The sequence below is a fragment of the Hibiscus syriacus genome, unplaced genomic scaffold (genome assembly GCF_006381635.1).
Source record: "Hibiscus syriacus cultivar Baekdansim isolate YM2019G1 unplaced genomic scaffold, ASM638163v2 tig00110548_pilon, whole genome shotgun sequence".
Lineage (NCBI taxonomy): Eukaryota > Viridiplantae > Streptophyta > Magnoliopsida > Malvales > Malvaceae > Hibiscus > Hibiscus syriacus.
Genome location: NW_024062775.1, coordinates 5,885,029 through 5,896,688, shown reverse-complemented (window position 1 = coordinate 5,896,688; position 11,660 = coordinate 5,885,029). Strand labels below are relative to the sequence as shown.

At 33.8% G+C, this 11,660-nt stretch overlaps 1 protein-coding gene and 1 pseudogene across 2 annotated transcripts; both read right to left on the bottom strand.

Moving 5' to 3' along the window:
- Positions 1 to 526: 526 nt before the first annotated feature.
- LOC120130891 lies at positions 527 to 1,686 on the bottom strand (annotated as a pseudogene).
- An 829-nt stretch (positions 1,687 to 2,515) lies between these two features.
- Positions 2,516 to 5,821, bottom strand: LOC120130889. Of its 2 annotated transcripts, none has more exons than XM_039148041.1 (5): positions 5,699 to 5,821; positions 4,613 to 5,318; positions 3,806 to 4,437; positions 3,347 to 3,730; positions 2,516 to 2,775 (listed from the first exon to the last, which is right to left on the bottom strand). In XM_039148041.1, exons 2-5 carry the CDS (start codon positions 5,253 to 5,255, stop codon positions 2,716 to 2,718), a joined length of 1,719 nt encoding a protein of 572 aa, XP_039003972.1. In that variant the 5' UTR covers positions 5,256 to 5,318; positions 5,699 to 5,821; the 3' UTR covers positions 2,516 to 2,715. The 2 variants fall into 2 exon arrangements, with proteins under 2 accessions (XP_039003972.1, XP_039003973.1); XM_039148042.1 differs by lacking the exon at positions 5,699 to 5,821 and adding an exon at positions 5,503 to 5,588.
- Between the last annotated feature and the right edge of the window lie 5,839 nt (positions 5,822 to 11,660).

The following is an 11,660-nucleotide window of genomic DNA, read 5'->3' as shown; positions in this document are numbered from 1 at the left end:
CCGAGCTACAGCAAAAGCTACTTTCTGGGGCAGTTTCCCCTTCTACAAAGCATCTCCAGCAGATGGCTGCCCATTCCGATAACACTTCTCATGTACCTACTACCCTCTACTGGGACTAATGCTGGGGCACAGTGGGCACAAAAGCCACATATACAACAATATGCACCCTACAATTTTTAATATAACTTGCACACTACAACAATATGCACCCTGCTTCCGAGTACACCATGCTTATATACAGTCAATATAGATTTATCCATTAACGCAGATCAATAATCATTCAATTCTTCGAATCAGATAATTTGCAAACACATCCAAAATGGCACCAATGCTTTCTTTTCCTACACTAGAAATAACTCAAGTGAACTAATGGCAATGGCAACAAGATGCCATGAAATTAGTATTACCATTCAACATTGAGCAAGAATAATAAGCACATGAACTTGAGTTTCAAAGCTGGATCATGATAATGATAATGGCAAATGCAAATCTCGACAATTGCAGTTCCAAAATTTTGTTAGTACCGTCTTAAAATATATACAAAACCCGAACCTGCATAGAACAAGAAATCGTGCTTCAGCCTTGAAAAATCTTCAAGGAACCCAAATCTTCTTCTACATTCATTCTTTTGCTTAACCCAAAACTGGCAGACATGATATCCACAGCTTTCTTGTGTGAATCCAGTATCATCTCAATCCTTTTGTTCTCCATTTGCATTCTAAATCTCTCAGTTTCATGCATTATTTCCATCTTCTTCCTTTCCATCCTCTCAAACCTCTCTGCAAATCTCCTTATTTCCACTGCAATTCCCATTCTCTTGTCTGCTTCCTCCATTCCCGCAACTGCTACACCACCATCCTCGTCCTCTTCCGGTCTGACCCTTCTCTTCCCACCGCTTAAAAGCCCAGAAAAACCGGTTCACTACAGTAGGCCGACGCAGAATGTGATTGATACTGCGGCTTTTACTGAATCTGTATTCTTCTTCTTCTTTGTCGTCGTCTTCATCTTCTTCTTCGTCGTCGTCATCGTTATAGTGGTTATTTCGAGCTTCATGCCCATCTTCGGCATAAAAGTGTTTCTCTCTGCTTGGAACAATTGTAGTCAATGGTTGACCCGAGATAAGCAAAGGCCCGTGCTCCAGAGCTTCCATGGCGTCGTAGTAAGGCCAGGGTGAGCCCGGACCGAGGCCCTGGCGTTCGGACCGGTAGCGGCGGCGGAGTTTCTCCATCTTGTGCCGGCACTGGAGTGCGGTTTTGGAGGCGTAGTCATCTAAGAGTCCGCAACGAATGGCAACGGTTGCGGCGACTTCTTCCCATTGGTTGGCTTTGAGTTGGCCGCGCTGGAGAGAATACCATTTCTCTTGGTAAGCTTGGATTAGGTTGAGTGTTTCTTGGTGAGTCCAAGGAAGGGGTTGGGGTTTCTTAGCGGCGCTCGTGCCGTCTGCTGCCGATGGATGAGACATTGTTTGGCCGGTGTGGGGTTCAAAAATTCGGAGAGCTCTTTTTGAAGGAGGGTTTTTTATTATCAAGGATTCGGGACCGGGGGGACGGGGCGTTTATGACGGTGGTGGTAGGCGGTTGAGTGGGTGGGACTTGGTGGCTAATAGTAAGTGTTTCTAGTTTCTGTTTTGAATTGTTTTAATGGACCGGAACCTGGAAATGTTGTTCTGAATCTACACTTGAAATAAGGCCCAAAATGAACAAAGGAAATAAAAAAGACTGAGGCCCAATCTATACTAAAGATGGTTAAAATTAGAGGTGACGATCAGATTGTTCAGATCGAATTCGGATTGAAATTGTATTCTATTTAAATTTAATTTAGGTTAGATCGATTCTGATTCTGATTCGAATTCAGTTCGAATCTCTGATAAGTCAGATTGAATCGAGTATTAAATTGGTTCATTTTTAATTCGGGTATTTATGGAATTAGGTCTTTATCAGATCAATCAACTTTTAGATCGAATTAATTATTGCATCTTCGGATTATTTTATGTTGAATTATATATGAACTCAATTGAGTATGTATAGAATTATTAATATATTTGTATAAAAGATATATCTTTTTTATTATTATTTTATTTAAATTCAATTTCAATATCATCAATCGAAAACCTAGGGTAACCAAACTTGATATATACATATGATCTTTTAATAAAAATATTTTATTTAAGATTTCGTTTATTGGTAATTTTTTTATTTATAGAATTTTTTTTGTACTTTTAAGTTAATTACAATCTATTATCCAATTAAAGTTAATCACATGAATTAGAATTTTAGATAATAAATAATTTTATTTTAAAATCCTTTATATTAAATATCTTTTTTGGAAAGTTAAAAATTGACAAATTAAATATAAAGACGATTTTTAAAAAAAAAAGTATTACAACATTAAAGTGGTACCAAAGTTGATAAAAGAATACAAATTGTGGACCAAAGATAGCTTCCGTTGTTCATTTATTGGAGGGACCAATCTCTTTGATTGAAGCTCACTCTATATTTAATTGAAAGAAAAACTGAAATATTAACAGTTTTTGCATACAAATTCTCATCTGCCAACAAACATCAACCAACTTCTTCATGGACTTTACAGTTTTTATCAACAAATTTCTAACAAATTATCTGAAAAAAGGGACTCACACAAACCTAAGCACGAGCACGAGCACGAACACGAACGATCGATTTCCTTCCCAGATTTTATAGGCTACTGTACATGGCTTTAGGCACTATCTTCGATTTCATCCGATACGCTCCGGCAGCGTCTCCTGTTGGAGCCGACCTGAAAATAGAGGGATTACCATATTTAGTTAATATGGAGGGAACATTAATGAAAGATACAGATGCTTGAGCCACATTCAGAAATCAAAATTTCTAATGATCTGCTGACATTAATTGCAGGGGGGAGTATATGGTCCCTTTCTATTTACCATTCCGACTGCTTCGGTATCGACATTTTCAGATGGAAAATCTTCCCTAACATCATCCCGATGCCTCGTGATTTAGTCGATTTTTGAGCTATTCAGAAGAAGTTTTCTATGGTATGGAAAAGGACGCTACAGTTAATGATATTAGCAATAAGCCTCAAATGACATATTCATGCTACAAAGAAGGCACCTTAGCTAGCAGCTACCGTTTGTTACTATCTGAAAATTATGATTAGTTTCGATTTTTGCCTAAACTACGTGAGCACGGTGGACATTCACCGGGGCTTGTCCATTTCTCATGCAGACATGGCATTCTGGATTTATATAGATTTTGCAGAAATGCAGATAAACCTTTTAACAAGCATGCAAGTGATAGCTGCCTCGGGTTTATAAGATTAAAGACGGTAAAATTGGAAAGTCACTCACCTTGGAAGGTGAAGACAAAGGAGGTAGAGAAGCCTGTCGAACAGGCTCCTTTAGCTGCTGAAATTCTCGAAGCTGATTCACCAGCTCCTCGATGAGTCTCAAATGGGTATCTACCCTTTTCCTCTGATCAGATGAGAATGTCAACTTCACTTTTTCTCCTTGCACAATTCGCAACCTCTCTCTAAGGCCTTCGATTTCAACACCAATCGCCAACATTTCATCACGGACCCCAGAAAAAGTCCTCCCCGAGTTGTATAGCGAGGTTTTGCGATCTAAAGCAGAACCAGATGGCAATTTACTTGCTTTTGTGTTCTCCTTCTTCGGAATGTCTGCTTTATCATCAACAACATGGACATCATAGATAGCCGGTTCCACATCAGACGTGGGATCTGGCATATTGCAGTCTAGTGGCTCGCTGAATTCCACAGTCCTCTTGAGCTCTTCTCCAGTTGAAGAAGTTTTCTCAATGCCTTGGACTGTTTTGGTTGCAATTTCTTGGCATGCTATGTCATCATGATCCACTGCTCCCACTTCCTTCTCTGCAGTTGATCCACCAAATGGAGTCGAAGGCTGCTGTCTGCCATTACTCAAAGTATAACTAAAATCACATTCCTCCGGCTCGTCTCCTAGATTATACATCTGCCTGTAAGCTTCGAGGTCTCTCTCCAAAAGGTGATTCTCCTTCTCCCTCCTTACAAGGATCGCTTTCAGAATGTTCATCTCTTCGTCATCATAAGCAAATTTTTCTTCCATCATCCTTTGATATTGCCTCGATTCCATTTCTATAGAAGCCTTATCCTCTTGCAGACGCAAAATCATCGCCATCGCTTCATCGGCAGCAGAAGCGGCTGCAGACCTTTCTTTCTCCAACTCCAGGCATATAGCAGTATGTTTAGTTTTCTCTTCTTCAAGAGCTTGTTCCAACATTCTGATCCGATTCGCTTCATCTCTGATAAACCTCGATTTTTCATTAGTCTTGTTACAGCTGGATTTTTTCGGAAAAGTTGAACCTTTTTCCTCTCCACTGCTCAAATCAAAACCACGCCGAGTTGCCTCACCGACATCCGTGCAAGTTTGAGTACTTTTATCATCTGAAATAGCATGTTCACATAGGTCAACACAAAGAATGATGCTCTTAAGCAAATTCACATGAAAAGTTGTCGCTTGAAGCTAAAAGTACCAAATCGGAATATATGCACAAGCATACATACATATATACATATATATTACAGCATAAAGATTTCACAAGAGATGTGTTTAACTTACCAGGGAAACTATCTTCAATTTCAGTAACTGGACCGAAATTATCCTTAATCTCACTTCTTGTTTCACCAGCAATAACATAAGAAGAACACGAGACACCTGCAACAGCTGATGATGGGAAATTACCAGACGATAAAACTGGAGCCGATTTTCCATTACCGAAAGCAGTCCTCCGCCGCCTCCGAGTTCCCGATTTCTGCTTCGGATTCATGGTTCTCTTTCCGATGGCATCACGTCCACCATCTTTATCAACCATAGTTTGCAATTTCAGACCTGAAAGTGAAGTAGAACATGCTTCACCTTCCAATCCAATGACCCCGATGCCAAATTTTACATCATTCGGATTCAACTCTCGATCGGGGATCAAAACCGAGTCGAAAGGGAACCTATTCAAAGCCAGGCTTTGAGCAGAGTATATCATTCTTCTAGGCAATTGAATAAGAAGATTATGCCAGCAGATGTTGCCATTTTGGTACCCAAAAAACCCAGAGCAAGGGCATGGCAAGAGAATTCCAAAAACATCACAAAATTTCCAAGAAAAATAACCCAAAGTTGATCCACATAGAAGGAAGTAAGCTAGAGCAAGATCAATAAAAGATCTTACAAGACCGGTTAAGGTCCATGAAGAAATTGCACAGGAAACCATTACAACATGAAGAAGCTCAAAATCCCCGGAGAAATTCAGCTCCACTAGTAAATAAAATTACCCCTGGAAAAAAAGGAGGAGCAACAACCCACCATGAGAAATACAACAACAAAAAGGAATCTCAAGCTCAACTTCCAAAATAGTATAAATTAAATTCCAAAACTAGAGAACTTCAAAAGGAAAAAATATAAAGCAAATCAAAAGGAACAAAAAGGGTCGCTATTTCCGATAAAAAGTGAGGGAAAACCTGGATTTTTGCAGGGTATTGTGTTCTTGAGATACAGGGATGAAGTAGAAACTTGTATGTTAAGTAAACAAAAGGGAATAAAGATGGGCGGATCAAAGCGGGTCGGAAAAAAAGCCGTCGGTTTCCGAGGATATTAAGGTTATAGTTAAACGACAGAGTGAAGTGACAAATATTTTATCGGAAAGTGGGAACTCACCGTCTTTAAGCTCTGTTGGCGACTTTTGTCCGATATCTAGAACTGAAAAAAGATAACCGCTGTCGGCGACCGCCTATGTTTTTATATGATCAACGGTGACGTGTAGGATCTGTGAACAAATTCTGTTCAATATCACTTGTCTAAGCTGCCAATTAAGAAGTCAGAAGCAAGAGTTTTTTAAACAAACTCTCATCCATATTTTTATTAGTTTTAATGACGACATATATTATTGGGTAAATTACTTAGTTCCTAAACAATCGGTTATCGTCCGTTTTAGTACCTAAACTTTTAAATTTTTCAAAATCACATCTGAAGTTTAGTTTTTATTTCATTTTAGTATCTCAGTTCCAAATTTAATGTTCAGTTTTGATTTTTTTTAACATTTAGGTACTAAAACGGACCAAAACTAATAGTTTAGGTACTGAACGTATTAAGTTTTTAATAGTGGGTACAAAAATTAAATATTGGGTACGATTTTGAAAAATTAAAAGTTTAACTGCTAAAACAAACAAAAATTGAAAGATATAAAATGGTCACTCAACCGTTCATTATGTTCCAAACTCGTTCTTTTCTGTTTAAAATAATGGTATTCTAACCTAAATATTAACCTTCTAACTGTGATATGATAAAATTTGATCATAAAATATCAAATGACTATCATATCTCAGTCATTATATTAACATCCAACTTATACAACCGTTAGTTTTTTAACAGAAATATGAGTTTGAGACATAATAAATAGTAGTGTGACCATTTTGTAAGTTTTAATAGTCAAAAGTTTAATAAAGCAGTACATATAGTCGGCGGATCATTTGTGTACTTTACCCATTTTTATTAGAGATTTAAATTTATTAAATTATTTAAAATTAAAATAAATTGTAAATTTAAATAATTTGTTATTTTTAAGGTTAAACTTCATAAATTTTTTTTAAATTAAAATTATATCAATAGACAATATAAATTTTAGGACTAAAAGTATTAGGGTTAAGTACACAAATGGTCCCCAACTATAGGGTATTACTTTATTAAGTCCCTCGACTATTAAAAGTTATAAAATGGTCATTCGACTATAGAGAGTTGCTTTATTGAGTCCCTCGACTATTAAAGTTATAAAATGGTCCTTCGACTATAGTGTGTTGCTTTATTGAATCTCTCGACTATTAAAAGTTACAAAACGGTCACTCGGGTATTCATTAAGTTCCAAACTCGTCCTTTTCTATTGAAAAATTGGTGGTATTCTCAACTGAGCATTAATCTACTGATTCTGATATGATAAAATCTTATCTAAGAATCTCAAACGACTATCATATCACAGTCATCATGTTAACGTCCAACTTAGACAACCACAATTTTTAACATAAAATAACGAGTTTGGAACATAATGAATAGTCAAATCTTGTAACTTTTAATAGTTGAGGGACTTAATAAAATAATATTCTATAGTCAGATGACTATTTTGTAACTTTTTATAACCGAAACACTTAACAAAGAAGTACCCTATAATCGGGGACTATTAATGAAACTGTATATTAATAAATTGGATAAGTTTTATTATTCATAATTCAAAAAAGATGCAATCATCAATTTCGCTAATAGTGAACAACACTACTTTTTTACTTTGTTTTTTCATAGCTATGCTTTTTTATACACGTGTGCAGAGTTATGAATAATTTAATATTTAAAAAAATGAAACTAATAGAGAAAAGTGTTATATATATTAAAATTAAAATTATAAATTTATTATAATATTAAGCACACAGATGTTGAACCATCACATTTTCAATAGAAGTGAAATAGTTTGAACTAAATTGATTCAAATTTGATCAACTTATCATTTAATCTTGTGTTTCATGCTCGAATGTATAATGGTACTAATTAAATAATAGGGTAAACTACACAATGGTCCTCCGATTATAGGGTTTTATTAAGTCCCTCGACTATTAAAAGTTATAATATGGTCCTCTGACTATAGAGTGTTGTTTTGTTGAGTCTCTCGACTATTAAAAGTTACAAAACGGTCACCCGACTATTTATTATGTTCACAACTCATCATTTTCCGATAAAAAGTTCCGGTATTGTGAGCTGAACGTTAACATACTAATTGTGATATGATAAAATTTGATCCCAGAATCTCAAACAACTATCGTATCTCAGTCATCATGTTGACGTTTAGCTTAGAAAATTATCAATTTTTTAATGGAAGGGACGAGTTTGAAACATAACGAATAGTCGGTAACTGTTTTGTAACTTTTAATAGTCGAGGGACTTAACAAATAAATATTCTAAAGTTAGAGGGTCATTTTATAACTTTTAATAGTTGAGGGACTTAATAAAGCAGTATTATATAGTCGGAGGACCTTTTGTATACTTTACCCTAAATAATAAATATCGACTAGTTGACTGAATAATCAAAATTTCTTATTCTGCCGGGAAATGTAATAGTTTGAACTCATTCACTAGAATTTAAATCTTGCGTTTCAAGCAAGATATACTTCCTTCCTCTACTAACCTAAAGGTTCACAGCATGCTTTTGACGCAAATAAATATAATCACAAAATATATATTCTATGTTTTTCTCTACATTATTATTAACTAGAACGAAGAAATATGCAATTCCACGAGAATATTTCTTCAAACGAGTTTTTTTATTGCACAAATACCGTAATTTTAGTATTTTAATTTGAGTCGATAATTACTTTTTAAATATAAATTTTTGACTGGAAAGAAATTATTTAAAAATATTTTTACATTTAAAATAAAATTTTGGACCAAACTTACTTCCATAAATATTCCTACCTTGCTGTGAAGGCTGAATTTTTTTATCAAATTATTATTAGATATATTAGGTAATTAAGTAAAGCAAAAAAAAAAAAACAACCAGATAGTCTTGTGGGATAAGGTATTAAATCTTTTAAGTTTTTTTTTGCTCGACACTAGATCCGTTAAGTAAAGTTAGGAGTTCGAATTCTGATCATTACGAATGGAACAAAATGAGTTGAGATGGTCACTCTCGCCTCTACAGTATTCGATCCGGATTAGTCGATCATAACATCAAATACCGATAATTATACCCAAAAAGTAAGGCAAGAAAATAACCTTGTGTAATATTACCCTCAATTATTTGTTGACATTTGTTTTATTATTGTTTATAAATTTTTCATTCAAATCATAAGAAATGAATCATCAATCATTTATATAACTCAAATGTTATCATTAACAGCACATACGTATATATTTAATTAATTTAACTAAATATGAAATCAATATCTGAATATAAAATAACCCATCCAATTATTTTATTAATTACTTACGATTGTTTAATTTTCCAAGGTTAATTTTTATTAATAAAACTTTTTAAAACAAAGAAACTATTTATTTTATAATTTTAATTTGACTAAGAAGAAATTCGGCTTGTTTAATCTAATATTTGACAGTAAAATTGATTTAATTATTTTTTAGGGTTTAATTAATTTACTCTGCTCTTATATATGAAAATTAAACTGGTGAAATGCACCTTATCTTCTATGAAAAATGATCTTTAAAGCGAATTTTAAAATTTATTATCGTTGCCGATTAAATTAAATTTGATTGATATTATTATTAGCACAATATATAAGAGAATATAATAAGATCAAATATGTTTATACACTCAATATATCTAAGTTATGCTTAAACACTCAATTGACATTGTCTTTTTTATTTAGTTATTTTTAAGAATGATTTTAAAATTAATAAAATTAAATCATATTTTTTAATTTTATAATTTATTTTTCTATTAGTTTCGATTTTTTTAATTAAGCTAAGGTGATTACAAATAGTATATTTTAAATATTCTTAATTATTTGACAATAAACGTTCAATCATCCTGCTACAACCACTGGTGCTCGAACCCGTGACTTCTAGGAACAACAACGACTTCTTTAACTACTGAAGTAAATTGATTCGTGATTAATTTTAAATAGTATCACTCTCATAATTCTATTGTGTTTTCATCTTCCTAGTTTGTCCCTGATCTCTTGGAGAAGAGGAGAATTGAAAAAAATTGACTATCAATCTCAACTGAAAACAAGATAAACCGATACTGTGATATAAAAATAATTGGATAAATCCACTGATAGGAACTCCACGTATAATAATAGCTTAAATGACATGAGCTTTACTCTTTTCTTATTTCATTTACTGTACTTTAATTTTTTAATTTTCTCATTAAACTTAAATATTCGAATTTTCTGATCACTCAACCGTTAAATAATTAACGTCGTTAAAATAAGTTTTTATATAAATACAAAATGACTTTGTTTTAGTGAAATTTTTTTTTTAAATGATGTCATTTTTAATGTTAACTATTTAATAACAAAGTGACCAAAATAAAAAAAGATAATAGTGACTTTAAAAAGTAAATGTATTAAGTTTAATTAAGAAATTAAATTTTTTTAAAGTTCAATAAACAACATAAAAGAGAGTTAAAATTTAGCGATAAAATTTATAATTTACCCGTTTCTCAAAATAGCGAAACATTTAAAAACAAAGATGCCGATATCTGGCTGACAAACTGTTAAATCCTGCAGCCAAACTGTTTGTTTCCCGAGAAAATTAAGTCGGTTACTTAGCTACCCCATCCACATCAAGCTATTTTCCACTCAAGTTTACCAAAAACATAGATAATACACTGGAAATATTTGCAGGAAAATCAATGTGGCAAAACCACTGATATTTAAATTATTGGCGACTAATTAAGAATGAATATCGTAAAATTTTATTATGAGAGCAATCCCTTTAATATAACTTTTTTCATTCATGATACGGCTAGAATTTAAATATCTAATTATATTTAAAAAAATTAACATCTTATCCGATTAAATCAACCGGCAGTTTTTCAATAGCATTTTAACTAAAAAAAAGAAATCATTCGCAGAACCATAAAATTCATAAAAATTGTTAATATTAGCTCTGTAAAAAAGTGATCTTATCTGATTCTTTTCACTAATAGAGAGACTAAATTGATCTATTTAATAGTAGAGGGGTTACTTTGAACCAATTAGTACTGCGATAGAGGGACTAACTTGAACCAATCTCTACCATTTAGTAATGCAATCAGGCAGTAATTCTAAAGGATATGTGGATGAGTTTTTGTTCATTGCAAGTCAAAGTTATAGCGAATTACGAACAATTCTAGCAGTAAAACCCAGCCCCGATGCCTCAACTATCCCAATAGAAATCCAATAGAAACATGATGATCAGAACTACTACAACTTAAAGAATGCTTAGTGGGAGATCAATTCGAATAGAAATCAAATTTATGAGTCGAAATCAATGTCTGATTAGCACGTTAATCTTAAGACGACATAGGCGAAGACTCAAAAAAACAAGAGAAACACAGAGATCTGATTCCCCTATCAAGGTAATAACACAATCATTATTACCGTCCACGTGATTCATCGAACATTATTATTTCTTGGTTCTGTTTGGGCCGCCGCCACCGGCATTGCTCCCTCCAGTTGCCGCCTGCGCCGCCTTCTTTGCGCCCTTTTCTTGCAAGGTCTTTGCATCTCTTCCCATTCACAATTAAAAAAATTACAAGGGAATAAATAAATAAAACTAAAAAGAACGTGAAAGGAAAGGAGGATGAAAATACGAAACCTTTCACGTCGTTTCTCAGGGGTAAACCCATCGTCCTTGGTCTTGCCTTTGTTGCCCGCTCGGGCTTGAGCCCTTTCACGATCTCAATCTCTCTGGTTACCGCGTTAGCTAATGTTAAAGGATAACACACATTAAACAAATAATAGTTGACCTGAAGAATTAACAAACTACGCATTTTAATCACACAAATCGAAAAGATATGAGTCATGACTGAATCCGGAAACCAGATTACGATCGGCAAACGTTAACCGCTGAAAAATTCAAACAATCGATGAATCAACAAAACGATGAAACACGCAATAAAAATATTAAATAGTTCAAT